Below are 21,697 nucleotides of genomic sequence, written 5' to 3'. Positions count from 1 at the left end.
CCAAGGCAATTTCATTCATATTACTTGTCTTAACTGAGCATCAAAAGACTGTTATTCCGATGCAGCAAAAGTTTAAGGAAATGCTTTGAAGTTATAGACAAAATAATTGTTGTGAGGCCTGGAACGTAAGAAGTAAATGAATAAAACTAACAAGCATGTTTCATAAGAAGTAGGGGCAGCCTGGAAAACAAGACTGAAAAGGACCAGGTGCTGGGTGAGTGGGTGGAAACGGCATGTTCTTGGGTTTACACTTACTTATGCTCTTTTCTAGTAAAAGTTCTGCAGCAGCGTATACACCTTCTGCCTCAGGGTTAGCAAAGACTTCCATGATTTCACTAGGTGAGTAGCAATCTGAGCTCCTCAGAAAGTTGCTAAATACAATAAAATAAGATTGTCTTTAAATGAGCAATATTTGAAATAGATTTTATCTTAAGGGTTCAAAATTATTTTGGAGACAGGAATGTAGGTTGAATGAAATATCTCCCAAGTTTCTTGGTTAGAAAAATGTGCCTATTCCTTATATTGATTGCTTAAGGAAGTGAAGACTGAGGAGAAAGTCACTAAACAATGACACATAGAGGTACAAAGAGAAAATGGAAGCGAAATGGTTCTGAACAGATGTGTGAAGTGTTCACCTAGATAAGAGATTTTTATCTACGTGCGGCCCTTAAGACAGGCTGCAAGATGGTTGTTAAGACAGGCTGCAAGATGGTTGTGTCCTGCGAGATGCAGAGATGCACGGGGAGTTGTGCTAGGAGCCTGGCAGGCAGAGGGTGGTGTGGAATAACTCCCCTGCAGAGCCCCTGTCATATGCAAAGGCTGAGTGCTGGTGTCCTGAGGAGCAACAGCAGGCTGGTTTGGAGCATGCAGGCTGGAAGGGGGAGTAGTGTTACATAAACTGGAAGGAAAGATCAAAGTCATAGCTCGGCTGGTCTACGGAATACTTTTTCCTTAACATGGACTCATCCTTGACTGTCTGGTGACTTTTGCCTGTCTTCAGTGACAGCATTCCGAGGCTATGTGGGTACAGCCGACGGGGGCGGAGAATGTGAGGAGAGGCTAGTAAGGATTCAGGGAAACAGATTGTAGACTGTCCATTGTGAGTGAGTGTGAAAATCAGTGGGATCCTTTTGGAAAGCAGTTTGGTAAAGTTCATCAAGAGGCCTAGATTTTTTAAATGGTTTATGACTAAAAAAGAATCCCATTTCCAGTCATCTGTCATGAAGCAGTAAAATAAAACGTGGTAACAGTATACCCTAGTGTGCACCCTTGATAGATGCGAGGAAAATAGCACTTTTCCTTGTCGTCCTCCCTGAGACCCTAGTCTGATGTAAGAGAAGCATCAGAAAAATGCCGTAGTCGGGCATCCTACAAAAGATTTGACCGGTACCCCCTCAAAAATGTTATTTAAAGTCACCGAAGACGAGGAAAGGCTGAGACACTTCCACAGCCAAGGAGAGTCCGAGGACAAGGAATGTGGTATTGTGGAGGGTACCCTGGGACAGACATCAGGTGACAGCTAAGGCAGTCTGAGCACACATGGATTTGACTCGATAAGGTGTCACTGTTGGCTCAGTATCCGTAACAAGTGTGGCGCACTGCTGGAAGGCCTTATCAGTAGGAGGGAAACTGGGCCGGGGTAAGCGGGACATCTTTCTACTGTCTTCTCAATATTTCTGTAAATGGAGAACTTAAAAAAATAAAGTCTATTTTAAAAATAACACTTAAAATAATAACTTCAAAATGTTAAGTGCTCAGGGATAAATTCTGAAAAATTGTGGTAAATGTACACTAAAGACTTTAAAATGTCGCTGAAAGAAATGAAGGTGGACCTAAACAAGTGGTATTGGGGCAGGGGAGACCCCTTCTTTAATTCTTACAGCTGGGCTGATAATAAATTAATGGCACTGACATAAGGCTAGGTTGGCAGCAGACAAACTAACTTAATACATGTTCATAGGAGTCACAGTATGATACTCGGATCATAAGAGAAACGATCAACCAGGCACCTTTTAATATTTTTTAGACAAAAAACAATAAATTTATGAAGAAATCGATAGAAGGAGGGGAAAAAATGGTGGGGCTCATTAGAAAGGAATATAAGCGAGGTTTGGGCATTTATTAGTAAGGAATTTAAACAGGATAGTAAATTTAAAACAAAGGACAGTAAGGCTTGCTTATACAGACTCTTTGGCTAGAGTTGTTCATTTTAGTGGTAAAGGCTGTTCAGCTGTGGGGAGGACACCTTTCACATGGGACGTGTATTTCCTATAGTCATGGAGACAGCAGGGTCACGGTGCCATTCTGGCCCGGGCTGCTTGTCAAGTAGCTTCAATTCAAAGTGATCGATATGCCATGGTGGGATATTTTGAGGTGGCCTGTCTTGGACCCTGACAACAGAGAGGTAGACCATGTTTATGGTTTGGAAGTCTTCGTGTTGTTATGATGTCAGTTCTTTTAAAATTGATCCAGAGGTTCAGTGCAATCCTGATCAGAAGTCTAGCAGTCTTTTTGTAGACGTTTGTAAGCTGATTCTAACATCAATAGTGAAATGCACAGAAATGAGGATAGCCAAAACTGTTTTGATAAAGAAAACTTTATTAGGAAACCTAAATTATTTTATTTTAGTTCCAGGAATCAAGACCGTGTAGCCTACATCAACACGTGTGATCAATGGTGATGGGATAGTATTTTTCAGAAGGGATGCTAGAATAATTGGATGTCCATATTTAAAAAAAAACATTAGCCTGACCTGTGGTGGCGCAGTGGATAAAGTGTTGACCTGGGGCGCTGAGGTCACCAGTTCAAAACCCTGGGCTTGCCTGGTCAAGGCACATATGGGAGTTGATGCTTCTTGCTCCTCCTCCTTTCTCTCTCTCACTCTCACTCTCTCTTCTCTAAAATGAATAAATAAATAAAAATTTAAAAAAACATAAAAAACTGAACCTTAGCTTTTATCTTGCACTATACACAAAATTAACTCAAAATGTGTGTCAATTTAAGCATATAAGTTAAAACTTTTAATTATTAAGATTTTATTTCTGAAAATACAGACAGAAGTCATTGGAATTTTGAAATAGACAAAGATTTCTCCAAACCATAAAAGAAAAAATTAACATATTGGACTTCATCAAAATTTAAAAATTTCTGTGCTTTGATATAAATCATAAAAATATAAATAGCAGGACACAGATTGGGAGAAAATATTCATATTACATATGCCTGACAAAAAGACTTGGAACCAGAATATACAAAGAAATCTTTAAGACTAATTAGGCAACTAATTTTAAAATGGCAAAAAGCATTGAACATGCATTTCACAAAAGAAGTTATGCAAATAAGTAACATGAAGAGATACCAGTAATCATCAGAGAAATGCAAATTAAGAGCAGTGAGAAGAAAACCCGAGTTGAGGGCACTTCACAGCCCCTAGAATGCCCGGCTAAAGGCTCAGGATGGGAGGGTGTGCGAGGAGTGGCTCAGGATGGGAGGGTGTGTGAGGATGCAGAGCACTCCAGAACTGTCGGTGTGGCGGGGAATCAGAGTGGTACCACTACTGCTTCGGACAACACATTGGCAGCTCCTTATGAAGTTCAGTGTACACTTCCTAGGTGATCCAGAAATGACGCTCCTGGATTGTTACTGAACACACGGTCTTATACATGATTGTTCATAGCAGCTTTATTTGTAATAGTCAAAACCTGGAGAAAACTCAAATATCTCATCAATAGGAGAAGGATAAACAAATTTTGACACATCCATACAATGGAAGACCAGTCAGCAATAGAAAGGAATGAAGTATTGATATACATAGCAGCAACATGCATGAACCTCAACATAACTGCTGCCTGAAAGAAGCCAGACAAAAGAAGAGGACATATCGTATGGTTCCGTTTACATAAAGTTCTAGAAAATGCAAACTAATCTCTAGTGACAGGCAGATCTGTGGTTGCCTGGGGGTGGGGAACGGAGAGGCATTACAAGGGGGCCGGAGGAGACATTTGATAGTGAGTGTGTGTTCACTTCTGCTTGCGGTGACGGCTTCATGAGTGTGTACATATGACAAATCCTTAAATTCCTGCAGTTTATTATGTATAAGTTATATCCTAATAAATTTATTTACAAAGAAAAAATGCCAGCTACCATTAACCTTTTTCTCTCAGGTTCCCATCTTTCTTCGTATATTCAGTGTGTCTGACTCTGCACGTGTTGCTTTCAGATGACTCGTTCCGGACTCGTAATGCCAGCAGTCTCCCAGCGTCCTTTTCTCCTAATGCTCCCCTCCCCAGCACCTCCCGCGGGACGGGTACCTCGGTTGATCCAAAGAGCAGTGGAAGTAAAGATATGCAGCCACGTAAGGCCACCTTGTAAGTAACGCAGCGATGTACTCCTACGTGTATTATCCTACTCTTCTCCGCGGTGCACTCTCCTTCCCACTATTTCCAAAGAACAGAAAATGTCTGTAACGAGGAAATGTTCTAAATTAAAGGGGATTATTAGCGCATGTGCCTGTGTTACGTTTAATACTTTGAATAAGATGATCTGTATATGACAAAGACAGGGCAACCTTAGGGAATCAACAAGAAACTTTAAATGGCTCCCACTAATATCCGAGGTTTTAAAATTGTTTTTGTGAGGTGTTTACTTTCAGGAACTTTATATGAGAAGACACTGGGTATATTTGCATCCCTTAGAAGAGCTAGCGTAAGTGGACAGTGCTTCATCGGCCCGTGCTCAGAAAGATGGGCACTGCTGCTTCCACTTAAGAAATCTTCGGCAGCATAGAGTCCAGAGCTGTGGGTCAGGAAGCTGGAGCCTTCTGCAGACATACTTGTCCTTAAAGTTGAGATTATAAAGGACCTCTGTTCTCCATCCCCCCCGTGGTTCCTTTTTATGTGCTGCTGGTATCTTGTTTGAATTGTTGAAGTCTTTGTTTCTTTTAGTTTAAACATTGAAGAGGGTGGTCCCATAAGAATCACCATGATTAAAGGTCATATCACAGGAGAAGTGATTCATCCAGACTGCCCAAAATAGACTTAAAGGTTTACTCTTTTCTACGGGACACCTGAATCTTCTGATTAAAATGGAATTTAAATAGCATTCAGATTTTCCTTTAGACATATGTCACTTAATTCATGACTATTTTCTAATAAAGTTTCTGACATGCATCTTTTAGTGGAAACTCCATGCTGGTGTCCCTTTAGGAACTGAGCTATATTGTAACTGATTCTAAGTTTTTAATTGGTCATTAGTATGTACAAATATAAGTGTATTTAAGATTCATTCAAAACTTAGAAACAAATTTATGGAAAAGAGTTCAAGGAAAGAGTAGGACTATATATCATAGAAAAAAGTAATAAGTAGAAAAAATAATACTGTATTACAGATTAGTAGTGTTAATACAGAGGACACTTTTATTTACAGGGAATGCTCTTTGATACACTTGCTCTAATGTTTATACTGTGGATGATCCATTTAAAAGTCGTGAAATTAGAGCCAGACAAGGTCATGGTCTGTAAAGAGCACGGAGCTGGAGCCCTGTGCCCTGTGCCAGGTTCCAGCGGCAGCTAAGTGGCTGTGGACGTTTGCTCAGCACTCTGGGCCTCGACTCATCAGGAAAATGACAGGGGTGACTCCTGGTTTGTTCTAAGGTGCTTTCATATTCTGGCATTGTGAGATCTGTCCTCTCTGTCACTCTGACCCTCCTCCTCTCAGAAGATTGCCCTGGAATTCTTATATTAATAACATCAGAATGTAGTTCATTCTTTTCTCAACTAATTTTTCTAAATGCCAGGCACTTTTAAAAAATAAAGACCATTAAAACTTTGTATATTTATATAACTCTCCTTTATTCCAGATGACTATCTTCATCTGCTCTTCCATTGTTGAGCATGCTTTTCCTGTTTATAGATGGAATTTTCTCTATATAGATATAATATATAATATAGTAGATATAGTAGATATAATATATAATTATTCTAATAATTATATGATCAATTACATGTATAATTGTTTAAAAATGCATCTAGAAACTTCTGCTAACAAAACACATCATTTGCTTCTTATGTTCTGAATATTCTGAAGGAGGAGGGATATTGGTATTACAGAAGCTTTTTAACATGTGACTCGATCTGCACATCCATAACTTAATCTCTATAGAATGTGCTTCCAATCTAGTCTTTGTCATGAATGCACACTGCACATAGCCGGAACAGGTGGTCAGTGTGCTTATGTTTCTTTACATTTCTGTGATGCAGTATCCACGGTTCAGCACCATATTATATCCAAGTGTAAATATATTCTTTTCTACTTGAAATAAGCCTAGAAGTGATTTCAGAAAATATTAATTATCCATTTTTGCTGCTCAGCAAAAGTCTATGCAATACATTTTCCCACTTTTTAGTATCATAGAGGTGACACACACCAGTGTCTTAAAGGAGGTATGGGAATGCATAGTCTTTTAAGGCTAAATAATTGACAAATTTAAGCTGCATTAATTTCTGTTATGATTATACAAAATAAAAAATTTAGGAAACATTGTATGAATTGAATTGACTACTATGTTACGTACACACAGGATTTGGAAATTAAAGGTAATTCCAAGTAATATTTAATGTGTAATTTTTTTCACTTAACCAGAATTCTCATATATTAGATTTGTTCAAAGTTGATTCTATCTATATGTCTTTATTTACTTTGTAAACATTTTACGGATAAAATTTTTCATGTTTTGTTTTTTCCTCTCTTCTTTCCTCTCTCCTTTCTCTTTCCTTTCTTCTCTTCCTTTCTCTTTCTTCTCTTCCACCTGCTACCCTTCCTCCTTCAATCCCTCCCTCCTTTCCTCTCTCTCTCTTTCTCCCTCCCTCTCTCTCTCTTTCCTTCTTCCTTTTTGTCAAAGAAAATCCAGAAAATCCAACCCGTAAATCATCTGCTTGATGAAGGAGACCAAACAAAGACAACTGGAGATAATATGATTGATGGACAAAGCTTAAAGCAATGGCTGGGGCTTCTTTTTTTTTTACTCACTGGAATGAGATCCATTATGGCAGCTGATGTTGCTAAGAGGTCCATATTTGAAATTAGAATCCCTAGGAGGTAGAATATATATTTCTTGAGTAATAATGTGACTCCAGAATCCCAATGTCATAGTGAAGTGTAACGAAAAGCAACTTCAGTCGGAGCCGTTCCTACTGCTGAAGAGACAGCGCGTTTATTTGTGCAGGACCCTCCACCTCCCTGCGCTCGAGCTTTAGCACCGCAAAGCTGTGTGAGAGCCGTGTCACTGACATTGCCCTAGAGCGCGTCACTGGGAGGGGACACAGGATAAGAAAGACATTGCAGTTCCTCACCAATCTCCAAGTCCAATTGAAAAGTCACGCCGAAAAGGGGACAAACAGCTGTCTGCACTGTGGTGACAACATGTTGTACCCGGGTAATCTGAAATTTACATTTGGCAATGAAAATTCCACAGAGATTTCTGATAACTTTTAGCCACAACTACCTTAAAAATAATAGATTGATGATTTCCTTTCTTTCCTAGAAAAATTTATTTTATACTTTGTTTACATTTTAGAATGTTTGTCTTTATTTAATTAAAAATGATGAATCTAGTTTGAATGAGCTGTTATTCCAAGCTATCATGCTTACGCTATGTCAACAGCATTTATTTGTACTGATGCTAAGATTTTCATCAGAATTTGCCTGTGGAACATATATGTTACTAATTTTAAAATGTCAGTTCTTGAGATATACTGTATGAAGCTATTGTCAGCTTCTCTATTTCAAAATGCAATCAGCATACAACTATATTGATATTAGAAAATATTTGTTTTTTAAAATATATTGATGTATGATAAAGATGATCTAATTTGTGAATGCTTATGCGTGTGTGGTTACTTTTTATAATGTGGAATAATGAATAGTGAATTTACTCCAAATAAAACATAGGTTGATGAGATACCTGTGTTTGTGAAAAAAGTTTTAAATACCTTTCTGCAGTTTTTTATTCTATGATTAAAGAGTAAGACAGTTCATTTTTAAGTACTAACAAAAACACACCAACATCAACTATAAATTACTCAGGAACAGTTGTTTAGTGTGGAACTCTCATGCTATCAATATTTTCCCCCTTTTCTTACAGTTGGCCTCGTTTGGGCTATTTTCAGTGATTCTCTTAGTATCTCTCATTTAAGGATAATCACATTAATGAAATTGTTCAACTACTCTTTTGTCAGTACTTACAAATTGAGTAGGGAGAAAAGCTTGACCATGCGGCCGGTTTAATACATTCTTTGTGGATTTCCTTCAACTATTTTAATGATGTCTCTTGCCAGCATCACTGACATGGAATTGAACACGTGTTCTGGTACAGAGTCTTTGTGCCTAAATGGGACATCGGAGTGACATCAGTTTTCCCAGCACTTGGATTCATAATCAGCATTGACTTTATTTTAAATAAAACGGAGCATTTCACTTTATTTGTTTAATGATGAGTGTAGCAGAGTTAGGCACTTTTATTTCCATTATGCATGTGAGAGAAGAGGGAAGCGATTTGACAGAAAAGTCACCACTGTGCATACAATTCTGGAATTTGCAGAAGTCAGCCGCAGTCTTATTCCAAGGCACCGAGTTGTCAGTTATGACAGTTGATCAAAATTATGCTTGGAAGATTTTTTTTAAGAACATGATAATGTTAAAAATCGTTGAAATACTTGTTAAAATTATATATATTTCCAAAACCAGATATATAAAAACAGCAAAAAACAAATTGATGACAATTATGAATATCCACACATATGTAGATTTGCACAGGAAACGAGACTGATGCTTTTGTGAAAGACCTTCATTGCCTGACTTACCAAATAGTTCCTGTAAACCTGTGTGACAGAGAAAGATCTCCTCCCGTAACTGCAGAGAAACAAAACAGCGCCTTCATCTGTTTGGTAATTATGGAAACTTGTGTTCTTAAGGGTAGGTTCTAGAATTTCACAGATTAGCACTACAAGCAAAAAACTCAATTTTAATAGCAGGAATAGAGAAGGCTTAAAAGGATTTTACTTCATAGAGGTAAAATAAAGAGCATGTAGAAATTTTCTTCCACAACCTCATATGCATTTGAAAATCACTTCCATTATTTGACTTCCTGAGTGCAGACACCTTACTCTGGAAGGGCCGGGTCTATTTGCAGTTAAATAGGCAAACGTGAAATGTTTGAATTGAAATGAACAGATTCTTCAGCTTGAGTAGGAGTTTTACAGTGAAGATAAAGGAATTAGATTGATTCAATAATCTGTTCTCAATTATTATAGCATGTGTGAGAGACAGTGTCTATATGTGGGTGTCTATCTGTCTGTGTAGGAACAGTTTTTAAAACCTGACAATTAAATACAGTGAAGCTTTGTTATAATGATGTTCAGATTTCTCCCCTTAGTCGAAACCTTGAACTTTTTTGTATCATTAATTGCACTTTACATTGGTCTGTGTCTCTAACCTGACAACTTAGTGTCTTAGGGGCTTCTTCAAGCATATGTGGGGGTATTAAATTCTTTTTCTTAAATAGAGAACAGGGCCGTTTTCTGCCTCAGGGAGCATTGTGTTAGGTGTAGTCGTTGTGCCATTCCCGTTTTGCAGGGCATGTGGGAGGGGAGAGCAGAGTTCGCTTTGTGTGTTACGAATCCTTCAATAATAACGAACCTTTTCATAACTGGGTTTGGCCAGCTCTATTTCAGAGGATATTATGTTTTCATAGACTTTTTTTTTTCTAAATTTCATCTCCTAAAGGTGGGTAATTTGATTGAGCCTCTTTTATTTCTCTTTTTAGTATTTTTCCATAAGTAAACCTGATTGATCGAGTACTAACAAGGCCCTGAGGAGTCCAGCTGGAGCAGTCCTCTGTTTCTGCCCTCTTCCTAGGCCCCAGGACTGCCTCGCCCTCCCCAGGTGTGAGCCAGCGCCCTGGATAATGGGACACACGTTACTCCGATTTGTATTAACGGTTAAGATGACTACTCAGTAAGTTAATTTTAGGTGTAAAATTGGATATCAGACAGATAGAAATGCAACGAGGCATTTAGTTAACACAGCTGGCACTCTAAGATTAGTCAGCTCTATTTAGGAGTCTCATAATTTACTCCTAAAATATTTTCTTGTCTTTGTGACAGTAAATGACTGCCTAGGCAAGTTTCAGGTGTATTTGCTGTTTTCCTTTTAACCTTGGCATGGAGTTCATGCTTCTATTCCGTGTGCCTGGAGCAGGTGCCCAGACCCACGCTACTATTCTGTGTGCCGTCAGGGGGCACCCGGGCCCACGCTACTATTCCGTGTGCCGTCAGGGGGCACCCGGGCCCACGCTTCTATTCCGTGTGCCGTCAGGGGGCACCTGGGCCCACGCTTCTATTCCGTGTGCCTGCAGCGGGCGCCTGGGCCCACGCTTCTATTCCGTGTGCCCACAGGGGGCACCCGGGCCCACGCTTCTATTCCATATGCCCACAGGGGGCGCCCAGGCCCACGCTTCTATTCCATGTGCCGACAGGGGGCACCCAGGCCCACGCTTCTATTCTGTATGCCCACAGCGGGCTCCCGGGCCCACACTTCTATTCCATGTGCCGTCAGGGGGCACCCGGGCCCATGCTACTATTCCGTGTGCCGCCAGGGGGCACCCAGGCCCACGCTTCTATTCCATGTGCCGACAGGGGGCACCCAGGCCCACGCTTCTATTCCATGTGCCGACAGGGGGCACCCGGGCCCACGCTTCTATTCCATGTGCCGACAGGGGGCACCCGGGCCCACACTCCTATTCTGTGTGCCCGCAGCGGGCTCCCGGGCCCACGCTCCTATTCTGTGTGCCTGCAGTTGGTGAGAAGTGGGCACATGCATCCTGTTTGTTTGGACCTCACCAGATGGTTTAGAGTAAAAGAAGGAAAAGTGAAATGGGTTGGAGCCTGGAGTCTGGAGACCCTGCCATCACCACATGGGTGGCGTTGAGCAAGTGCTTGCCTTCATCTGAGATGTCCTGTGTGGCTTGTCCATTGTGTGCAGTGGGCACAGTGTCTGAGGCCCAGGAACATGTTTAACCTCTTGCAATAAACAAGTTACTTCCTTTGACGGCACTGCTATAAAGACAGATATAACCCATACTATTCAATATATGCATTATTATGTCAGTGAAGTCATAACATACAACTTTCAATAAAGACATCTGTATTTTTTATGGAAGAATGACCCCCAAAGTGTCTGGGGGCCCGTGGAAGTAATATGACCCTGTCTCTGCCCTTTGCAAAATGAAGGTTTTGAACTTGGTGACCTGTGTCTCAGTGGGTGCCTGGTTGAACATGCCCCGGAGTAGATGGGCCACACTGAGGCAGCTGCGGTCAGGGCCGACTACCGCCATGTTGTTCTGATTGTCGTTAGCAAGAAGTGATCTATAATAGAGGGCAAGAAAACACTTTCTTTGCTCCAGAGGGCAGTAAAGAGCGTAAAGCACATGGCTCATGGAGAAGGTCAGCGTGTCTTCCTCCCAAAGCCTTCCTCTGGAAACAGTGTCCTGGTCTACCTTTTTTTTTTTTAAGTCCCGCAATACATGAGTAACAGCGAAAGGTAAAGATAGGCTACCAGGCTTGTCTTTAGTCAACAATGAAGGCTCTTAGTAACAGGTTTAAACTACCAAACAGATTGGACAAACATCTTAAAATTAGTTTGAATTTAATACTCAGGTTTGTCTAAGAATGGCTCAGACTAGCAGAGGACAGGGCCACTGTCTCCTGCCCCCCGAGCCAGCATCCAGTATGGGTTCCCATGCCCCACATTCAGTGTCTCCTGTGCACCGAGGACTCTGGCCTGTCATAAATCATAGGACAGTTGGATTCACTACCCTGCCCAGAAATAGAAGCATCCCAGAGGTTTCTTCGTAGATCATGAAGTGAAACGGCCGGTCTACTCTGATGACGGGAGGCATGGAGTAAGCGGTGATCTCCGAGACAGTTCCCGCCATGGCCTCGGTTCCTTTCTCATCAACCTCAATCGCTGCTCTCTGTAAAACCTGGGACAGGAAGTAGAGGGGAGGACCAGAGGGCGGCAGTGGAGAAGAGGGGATTAACTGAGCCCCTTGACAGTTTTTGCAATGGCCCTACCCACAGGGCCACACTCCTAGGAATTAGTGGCACAGGACTCCTCCGTGCGGACAGGTATGGAACTTGCCTTGGAAGCTCAAGACAATACCAGGAGACCCCAACCACCCAGATATGAAGCATGTTTTGGGTGTGGACGCAAGGACTCTGGCTGGCTGGTCCACACACGTGTGCCACAGATCAGCAAATACTCTCTGAGCGTGGACTTCATGCCACTGATTCTTGAGCGGAGCTGGTGCTCCTCCAGAAGGTTCTCAAGCTGTCTGGAACTCCTGACTACTCTGACCTTATTTCTGGCTGGCAAGGTGGGGTCAGGGGTGTGGCTAGACTTCTGCAGGCTCCCCAGCACCCAGTACTTTTCTGAGGGGTCCCTGGAACAAGTCCTGGGGTCCGTGAGGTCTTCCTGAACTCTGAGTGCCTGTCCTCGGGCCATCGGTCATGACTGGGGGGCCCTTCTGTCCAGGAGCCTCATACTAGCTGGGCGGTACACCCATATACTATAATTATTATAAGAGGGGATAACGGAAACATCAGTGTAACAACATCTGGAGATTCCCTGATTTCCTGGAGTGAAAATTTATTTCCTGGAGCAGAAGGAGAATAGTGAGTGGTTTGCAATTTAAAATGTCGAACAGCACATTGCTGCAATTGCCCATGTGTGCAGCAGAAATTCTTTCAGGTGCTGGTCTGCAGGATTGTCACGTCTACTTGTCTTACCTTCCCTGAGGTGCTAAGGCCTGACTTCAGGCCACGGTGACCTTACCATCCAGCTTAGGTGGATGCCATTTTTAATGGAACATTTCCTCAGTTGTAATGATGACTGGTGACCGCTGGCATTAGTCAGCCGGCCAGGAAGGCTAACCAGTTCCCTGCAATGCGCTGAGCTGCTCTGAACAACAGGCGATTGCTTCCCCTCAAAGCCAGTAGGGCTTCCACGGAGAACACAGATGAGCTGAAGGGATTCCTTGGGGAATGTGACTAACCTTAGGCTCAGTAGCTTTAGAGACAGAACAAGGGTCAAAGAGCATGAATTAGGCAGGAGTTATAAGTCAAATATACTACTCACAAAAATTAGGGAATATTTCAAACTGAATATGAAGCTATAAATATCCCCTAATTTTTGTGAGCAGTTATATATATATGAAAAAAGCCTAAATACAATTTTATCCATTTGTGGATTGGACTGCTTTTCAAAGGAGTATTGAGTTTCTTGTCACTGAAAGCAAAAGGGAGGGAGGGAGGGAGGGAAGGAGGAAGGGAGGGAGGGAGGGAAAGAAAAAAAGGAAGGAAGGAAGGAAGGAAGGAAGGAAGGAAGGAAGGAAGGAAGGAAGGAAGGAAAAACAAGAAGGAAGGAAGGAGCTGGAGGGCTGGTTTGTAGGGATTTGAACAGAGGGGATTCCAACAAGGGCGGGAAGTTGAGCAGAGGACCTCTGGGGGGTTCTTGCATTTTGCAAGTGGTACAATTTCATGAAGTGTTAAATGAACCTGTGAATCAGTTTCTCTTCAGGGGTAAATTTTTTCTTGAGCATGTGGAAGAGTAGAGAGAGAGAGAGAGAGAGAGTTCTGCATAAGAGAAATTAAATTAGGTGAACTAATAATTTAATAAAGTAGCTCAAAATTCTTAAAACATCCAACTTGGGTACTATTTCAAGCCTTTAGAACTTAAATCTAAATTTCTACTAAAATGATTTGCAAAAATAGTTGTTGGTCTTGGCCCCATTTCCTGCTGAGGGTTTGGTCCTAGTACAGGTCCCGGCTTACCTTGGATACTTTCAGATCTCTCGCGGTCGCTGAGAGTTCGCTCAGGCTGGCCCAGGGTGAGAAGATTCTTCTGATTCCCATCTGCTTGAGCAATTCGTGCATCTCATACTTCTGATCTAACTTGAACTTTGGGAAGGAAACTTCCATGTTCCTGTGGTACAAGTACACGTGACATCATGGTGAAACGCAGACAAAAGCCACACAGAGACTCTGCACACTAAACAGATCACACGTTCCTTCCTTCCTCTGAGATGATTTCCATTAACGCGTCCCCCTCAGTTGGCTGTGCGTGGAGCCCACTCTGTTCTTCTGTAATGGTCCAGCTTGGAGAAAGCAGCCCTTGCTCATCAACTGTATACAGGTAAGTTCAGCTTCACGGAACCAGTTTTACCTCCGAGCCAATGATGCACAATCTCTTTAGCGAAGAATACTGCATTTTGAATCCATTTCCCTATGTTTTAAAAAGCAACCCAAACCCCAGACTCCAGGGTAGCGGCTGCAGTCAGTGTCTGGATTCCGTAGACCGCGGGCTCCCAGGGGAAAGGAGTCTGGGGGCAGGGCAGCAAGAGGGGAGTGAAAGGAACTTCCCGCCCCCTACCCCTTGGTAGCCAGAGAAATGCCGAGGTGATCTATTTTATATGCATTGTGGCTCAAAAATAAAAGGCATGAAAACGAATAATTGTCACTAAATTAGTCTTTAAAGAAGTCTCAATTTCTTATTCTGTCAAGTGGAGCCACAAATACCAGCACCAGTTTCCCAGGGTCATTCAGAGGATTGAATGAGACGCAAGTACCCAGAACAATGTCGGCTGTACGGTAGGAGTTTAACATTACTTCCTTTTGCTTGCTTTATCCCCCCAGTCTTCCTCCCTCTCACCCACCTCCGGTCCCTTAGCAAGTCCTGTCACCTCCGGCCTCCTAACGGATGTGGGGCGCACTGCCCCCCCAGCCCAAGGGGCAGCGTCCTGGTCTGGATGGTTACAGTGACCGCCTGACCGGTCTCCTGGCCTCCCCCCGCCCCCATGGAGTCTTACTCGGCACCGGGGCTGCGTGGCCCTTTCAGGTGCGAGTCAGACCATGCTGCTTCTCTGCCCGAAGCCCCCCGCGGCTTCCCGCCACCCGCAGGAGAAGCCCAAGTCGTGTCTGGGGCCTACAGCATGGCCCTGGGAGACTGTGCCTGGCCCCCTGGCTCTTAGACCTCCTCTTCTCCCCGGATGCCCTGATGTCCCTTAAACCCACCAGGCACTCTCTCGGCCCCGAACTGTCGCACTTCTGCCCGTAGCACTTGTCGCCCGCCAGATACCCACGTGATCCTGCTTCACTTTGGGGTTTGCTTACTGCCACCCCCTTAGCAACGGCTGCCCCGACGTCCACCTGCACCTGCCGGGGCCGCCGTCACCGTCACCGTCACCTTCCCTGCACTCTGACCTAGTTGTCTCCCGTCCCTAGAATGTAAGGTCCTCGAGGGCTCCCTCGCACATGCGTCACAGTGCCCGGCGTAGGAGAAACTTAGTAAGTGCCGGCCAAGTGACCGAGTGAGCCGGGCACAGTGGCAGGTGCCAGAGAGAGCAGGACACAGGACAGGTGCAGCCCCACGCGCCGGGGTTAGACGGGCATTCAGTCATGGGGCCGTTGTGGGTGCTGGCCCAGATGGCAGGCTGAGCCTGTATCGGGCAAGGGGACCTGCTGTACCTGGTTTTCATGTTTCTCAGCCACGTGTCCACCAGGTCTGCGGTCAGGTAGTCTTCGAGGGCGAGGTGGTCACCCACTTTCTCCATGAGGACCACCAGCATGGTGGCGTTTCCTCGGTAGGGCAGTTTGAGGACATGGCAACGAAAATTCTTATCGAAGGTGTGGGCGAAGTCGCCGGCCCTGTACATCATGGGGACCTTAACCGAGCTGTACTTGCTCACGTGGAAAGAGTCCGCCTCGGTGAGCAGAGGGTTGAAAGGGGTCAGCCATCTCCCTGAGCAGGCGAGAAAGGACTCACTGTGGAAGCCACCAGCCTAGGGAACATCGTCCTTGCTAAAGCCACAGAGGGCCAGGACCCTACCCCACTTCCTGCCCTAGCTGTGAAAGCAGTCTCTTATGAGTTGCTTTTGACCACAACTCAGGCAGGCAAAGATTATTCCCCAAAGATCAGCCGTGGTGGGCTCACTCCCAGCTGGCAGAGCATAGACACACCCGTGGGCCTACTGGGGTCACAGCAGCAAGGACATGTCTCCTAGTCGTTCCCTGTGGCTAGCGCCTGCCTGGAAGAGGCTGGGCCTCTCCCTGCCCCTGCCTTCGCGAGGGGCCTTCTCTCCGCCTTTGTCTCGTGGGTGCACACCCATGTGCAAACAGAGTCCACTGGGCAGATGTGGTGACACTCCCCACCCAGCGCTGCTTACGGTGGCTCTGAGAGAAGGGGCCCTTTGCTGACAAATAGCCACACAATCCAAGGGAGGCCACCAGCGTGCAGCAGCATGACTTCCTTCCCAGACCTCTGCCCGGGGCTGTGGCCTGGCCAACTGGAAGCATTCTCCTCCTGCACTTTGGAAGTCCCTCATGTCAGCTTTCTGCTACAGCAGTGGCCACACAGGTCCACTGCCCCGTAAGAGGGGCAGGAGGGGAAGGACCTGCGTGAGTGTTAGGGTCCCTCACTGAGCGTGCCCTGTGCCGGGCATCATGTCACCTTGAGCAAGCTAACCTCCCTCAGCCTCTCTTCATCTCTCCAGTTGGTGGGAGTGCCCCGTTTTCTGTATTAAAAATCTGAGGACAAGTGACTTTGTCGCTTGCCCCAGCTCACAAAAGGAGAGAGTGAAGGACCGCAGATGTAATCCTGAATATCTCAGACCATTGGCCTTTTTCTTTTAATGACCCAGAAGATTCACTGTGTCAGGACCAGATGTGCTTGGAAACTAAGGACTCCAAGCACGTGGGTCACCAGGGCCTCAAATGAACACGCCCAGCACTGTGCCTGGTACATCCTGCACGGTCAGTGCCCATTTCAGTCTGTCTGTGGAACCTGAGAACTTCACAGAAAAGCATCTGGCATTAACCACACGAGGGCCCAACAGGAAAGGAGGGGACGGACGCAAAGACCCACGGCTTCGGGAGAGCAGAACAGGATCCAAATACCTTTGAGCAAGATGTAATCCACAAGAATTAATTTGGTGTCAGGGTTAATCTCATCAAAGAGTTGGGGGATTTTCCCCTGCGTCTCTTTGTTAATGTAATGATTCATGAGCCCTTTGGCTTGGGAGGCATTGCGAAAATTCATGGTCACACACTCATCGAAATACCTCTTGGATAAATTGAGGAAGGTCTCTTTGACGTCAAAATCCTCCTGGAGGAAGGCCAGACTGCCCTGGCTGAGGCCCAGCTCCTGGCTGCGGGCGAGGCGCTCCCGGAGCTGCCGGAAGAGGCCGAGCCAGTGCCCGGGCCTGGTCTGGTTCAGGGTCTGCAGGCGGGGCCCGCTCTCCGGCTGGGCTCTGGTCTGCCTCTGGATGCCCAGCATCAGGGCGGCCATGGCCACGGACAGGCCGAGCGGGGAGAAGACCACGTTGCCTTCGTGCCTCATGGAGATCTTCCGCAGTAGGTTGAACCCCATGTTGGAGGTGTCTGCAGAGAGCTGGCGCCCGCCGGCCATCAGCCAGGAGTCCTCAGCCTGTTCCTCCTCCGGGGCCTGCACTCCCTGGGAGCTCCCATTCTGGGCACTGGGGGTCTGCAGGGGCTCTGGGGACTGGGGACCAGGGGCCAAGCCGGCCACCAGCCACACCTCGGCCAGGAGGCAGGGCAGGAGGAGGCTCTGCACCACCTTCATCCGGTCAGCTGTGGAGGCCAAGGGAGCACTTCTCGTCGGCAGCAAGACTTCCTCGGGAGAAAGGAGGGCAGAGGTTTTTAATGCCTGGCATAGCAGCCCATCGCTGTGCTCTGGTACAATCCCCCAGTGACTCCCTTCCTTCCTTTGGGGTGTGGGTGGTAAGGGCTTAGCTCCGGCTCACGCAGGTTAGTTCCCTTGGGGAGACTGGGAACACGAAGGGGTTACAGAGCTTCCGGGTCCCATCACCCAGCTAGCCTCCCCCACCATTCCCACTCACCCCACTTCCTCTCGAGAGCGTGGACTAAAGAGGACATGGTCGGGGTCCCAGGCCTGACTGGGTATGGGTCGGCGCTGGGCTGGGGGCAGAAGGTTCACAGACCCTTTACTGGTCTGCTTTTATCATGGCCCCGGTCGCTGGGCCCGGCAGCAGCCCGTCAAGTTGGTTTGGGGGACCTGGGTCTGGGGCACGTTTGGGTAGGAACTTAGAGGGTCCAGGTAGCGATCGGTACCAGGAGAAGGGACAGTGCTGAGGTTGCCTGATCAGAATTTGCCCCCTGCACCTCTCCTACAGCCTTGGGGCCCAAACGCATAGACCTATCCCAGTCTTCCTTCCTTCACCAGACCTGGAGCACTCAGCACAGAAATGACTAGCCAGCCGGTCCCCACGAGGCCTGCGCTGGCCTCGTCTACACCTTGCAGTGACCTGGGAAGTGCATCCTCACTCTCACTGCCCCGGGAGCCAGCCTTCTGGTCCCAGCAGTGGGTCTCCAAGCCCCACCCACTAGCCGTCCTGGCCCCTACCACCATCCTGGGCTCCTTCGCATCTCCCGGCACAGAGCCCGATTCCTGAGCACCTGCACATTCCCCATCTGGATAAACACCAGAGGGCTGGGCTGGGCCACCGCCTGACAGTCCCATGCTCAGCTCCTGCTGTTCAGCTGACAGCACCGTGTCTGTGACCCACAGACTGGCTGGGCAGGTCACTGAGATGCACCCTCACTCTCTTCTGGGCCCACCGCCCCAGAAGAGCCTATGTGGGACAGGACCAGTCAGCTCAGTGGGCATCAGACAGGGGAGGCTACAAGCCTTATGGGAGTTCTCATTAGTAGAGACCCTCATCCTGAACCAGGCCACCTGTAGCAGAATGCGGTACCAGGGTGAAGTTCCCAATGCAGCGGGCTGTGTCCTTCTCTGTGCCTAGTATAAAATGACACCGGGCCCCAGGATTCAGTGCACTGTTCTTGCTTATGCTAAATGGCACAAGAGAATTCAGCCTGAAGTCACTACCTTACTCCATGAACTAGTTCTGCTGTGTTTCTTAAATGTTAGTGTTTAGGGACTCCTGTGCAATTCTAAATGTCAAGGCCGAGTTCAGTAGCTCACTCCAGCATTGCAAATGCAGGGTAAGTACCTCCTGCAAAATCCAAACAGACCCCTGGCTCACGCCTTCATTACACAGGCGGCCTTGTTTCACTGGGCTTCGCAGATTCTGCGTTTTCATCAACGTCAAGACAAGACCCTCCCCAGCAGAAAGATCGCGGCTTGCTGAAGGCTCAGGTGACGGTTAGCGGTTTTTTGTTTGTTTGTTTGTTTGTTTTTGCAATAATGTATTTTTTAAATTAAGCTATGTATATTGTTTTTTAGACATAACGGTATTTTTGTGTGTGTGTGTGACAGAGACAGGGAGAGGGACAGATAAGGACAGACAGACAGGAAGGGAGAGAGATGAGAAGCATCAATTCTTCATTGCAACACCTTAGTTGTTCACTGATTGCTTTCTCATATGTGCCTTGACCGCGGGCCTTCAGCAGACCGAGTAACCCCTTGCTCGAGCCAATGACCTTGAGCTCAAGCTGGTGAGCTTTGCTCAAACCAGATGAGCCCGCGTTCAAGCTGGCGACCTCGGGGTTTCAAACCTGGGTCCTCCGCATCCCAGTCTGACACTCTATCCACTGCGCCACCACCTGGTCAGGCTAGACATAATAGTATTACACATCTAACAGACTACAGTATAGTATAACATATGCACTGGGAAACCAGAAAATTCATGTGATCGCTTTGTTACGATATTCACTTAATTGCAGTCTGGAGCGTCAGTGCCCACAGTGTCTCTCGGGCATGCCTGTATACACTACTCAGCACTGCTCTGTAAGTTAATAAATTAATCCCATGGAAGCATACTCCTGGATTCAGATCCCTTCTCCCTGACGGTGGTCAGGAGACAACCCCAGCACCCAAACAGATGTCACCCCTCCCGGTGGCGAAGTCTTAGGTTTGGAGCGGCAGCCCGGCAATGCACGGGGGCCCCTGTATGCAGCCTACTGGACAGGCACACGGAGCCCCTGAGGTCACTGTTCATCTACTGGACAGACACACGGAGCCCCTGAGGTCACTGTTCATCTACTGGACAGACACACGGAGCCCCTGAGGTCACTGTTTATCTGCTGACTGGAGCAGAGTCTGTCCCCTCACGCATCAGGCACACCCTGTCCCCTCACGCACACCAAGGATGTATCATCCTAAATAGAAGTCGAGTGGTAAGAAATCCACAGCTCCCTCTCCGCTTCTCAGCCCTGAGGGCAGTTGGAGAGCTCCCCCCCCCCCCCCGCTCTCAGCCCTGAGGGCAGTTGGAGAGCTGCCCACCCAGCCCTGGATCTGGGGGACTTGCTCGCTCGCCAGGGCAGGAAGAAAGCTAGGATGTTGAGTGTGGCTTGAATATTGAGTGTTGAGGCACAAACTCTCAGGATCTAAAAGCCTTGTCGTCTTTCCTCCCTGCAAAGGAAGCCCCTGTGCCTACAACACACCTCTGCCGCCAGCACTGCCCTCCTCGGTCCTCGAGTGAGGGACAGGCACTGTGCCGACTCCCACCCCTCACCTTAGAACCCATCTGGAGAGGGCAAGAATGTCATTTCCCACCCCTCGCCGGCTAGACTGTGAAGGCATCCCTTCAATCCACTGCCTCTTACCGCTGAGTGGCCCCTCAGGTGCCTGGGAAGGTCCTTCATTCAGGGCAAAGACAGAAAGTCGGGGTTTGTAGCCGAAAGCCTGCAGCAAATATTTGCTATTCCAAAGTATGCGCCCCGTGGGACCATTACTGATTAACATCCTGCTCAGAGGTGCTGGTGTTCCCGGAAAAGCAGAGACAGAGACGCTTCCCATACTCCCCAGCTGCCCCTCCAACCCTGAATGTGGAATTTCTCCAGGAGAGCTTGTTTCTCAACTCCAGGAACGGCCTTCATGAGACCCAGCTCCTGTTGGGACGGAGTTGTTCCTGACGCTGAACAGCTCACGAGAAGGGAGGCCTCCTGGGTCCCCGACCAAGGGCTGGGCACCATGTGGGGGTGGGGCAGAGATGAGTAAGACCTGCTTCCCTGACCCCCAAGGAACTCTCAGTCCAGGGGGAGGGAGAGACAGCTAAATTGCTATGAGCAGCAATACAAAGTCATCTCAAGGTCAACTTGCTACTTCGCCAAACTCAGGAGCCTGGAATCCTTAAGGACCCAAAGTCAAGGCTGATGAAGACCCTTTACGACAAAGATTCTCAGACCTATTAGACCCCCTTTTTATAATATAAATATTTCATGTGCCTTTTACTATCCTGAAGTAAAATTTATAGTTATATTTAGTGTATCCACAAATATTTTTTAAAAAGCAAAATACTGCTCTACCTAGAATATGAAAGGGAAATAAAAATAAAGTATCTGTTTCTTTTAATAGGTAAACGCTCCGGCATAACTACACTAGAAAACATAGTGTAGAAAACTGTTGTTTAGGACTACAATCGGAATTACTGCCAGCCATGTGGTTTTCTGTAATGGTAAATCATGTTGTTTGGTAAAATTAAAAAAAAAAAATCTTCCTCTCATTTATATGGTCATTGTCTTCATGGAAAACTCCGTGGGAATTAAAACCTTGGGGAGAAATGGTGTTTTTCTATGAAATAAAACAACTGTGGGACTGGGAGGGTCTAGGCTCAGATAACTTAGGAATGGGTTTTTTGCCCATA

At 46.2% G+C, this 21,697-nt stretch overlaps 2 protein-coding genes across 5 annotated transcripts in view; one reads left to right on the top strand and one right to left on the bottom strand.

The window, feature by feature from the left end:
• PPP4R4 (protein phosphatase 4 regulatory subunit 4) overlaps positions 1–7,906 on the top strand; it is an 88,171-nt gene extending 80,265 nt beyond the window's left edge. For all 3 annotated transcript variants that reach the window (XM_066276532.1, XM_066276530.1, XM_066276533.1), the window contains 3 exons: positions 272–339; positions 4,220–4,367; positions 6,899–7,906. In XM_066276532.1, coding sequence (XP_066132629.1) covers positions 272–339; positions 4,220–4,367; positions 6,899–6,923 — 241 coding nt within the window. In that variant the 3' untranslated portion in view covers positions 6,924–7,906. The remainder of the gene's footprint in view (positions 1–271; positions 340–4,219; positions 4,368–6,898) is intronic.
• Positions 7,907–8,504: 598 nt separating this feature from the next.
• On the bottom strand, positions 8,505–20,776 carry SERPINA10 (serpin family A member 10). Of its 2 annotated transcripts, none has more exons than XM_066276574.1 (5): positions 20,658–20,776; positions 17,007–17,742; positions 15,579–15,852; positions 13,887–14,037; positions 8,505–12,037 (listed from the first exon to the last, which is right to left on the bottom strand). In XM_066276574.1, exons 1-5 carry the CDS (start codon positions 20,694–20,696, stop codon positions 11,846–11,848), a joined length of 1,392 nt encoding a protein of 463 aa, XP_066132671.1. In that variant the 5' UTR covers positions 20,697–20,776; the 3' UTR covers positions 8,505–11,845. The 2 variants fall into 2 exon arrangements, with proteins under 2 accessions (XP_066132671.1, XP_066132673.1); XM_066276576.1 differs by having other exon boundaries at positions 17,007–17,738; positions 20,658–20,765.
• Positions 20,777–21,697: the final 921 nt, after the last annotated feature.

The sequence above is a fragment of the Saccopteryx bilineata genome, chromosome 4 (genome assembly GCF_036850765.1).
Source record: "Saccopteryx bilineata isolate mSacBil1 chromosome 4, mSacBil1_pri_phased_curated, whole genome shotgun sequence".
NCBI classification, from domain to species: domain Eukaryota; kingdom Metazoa; phylum Chordata; class Mammalia; order Chiroptera; family Emballonuridae; genus Saccopteryx; species Saccopteryx bilineata.
The sequence above is the reverse complement of the archived record's forward strand: the minus strand, read 5'-3'. Positions and strand labels throughout refer to the sequence as shown.

Coding starts and splice junctions, on each gene's coding strand:
- SERPINA10 (XM_066276574.1), bottom strand. CDS start 20,696: ATGAAGGACCTTCCCAGGCACCTGAGGGGCCACTCAGCG. Junction 15,853..17,006: donor GGATTACATCTTGCTCAAAG/GTATTTGGATCC, acceptor TCGCCTGCTCAG/GGAGATGGCTGACCCCTTTC. Junction 12,038..13,886: donor GAGATCTGAAAGTATCCAAG/GTAAGCCGGGAC, acceptor TTCCTGTCCCAG/GTTTTACAGAGAGCAGCGAT.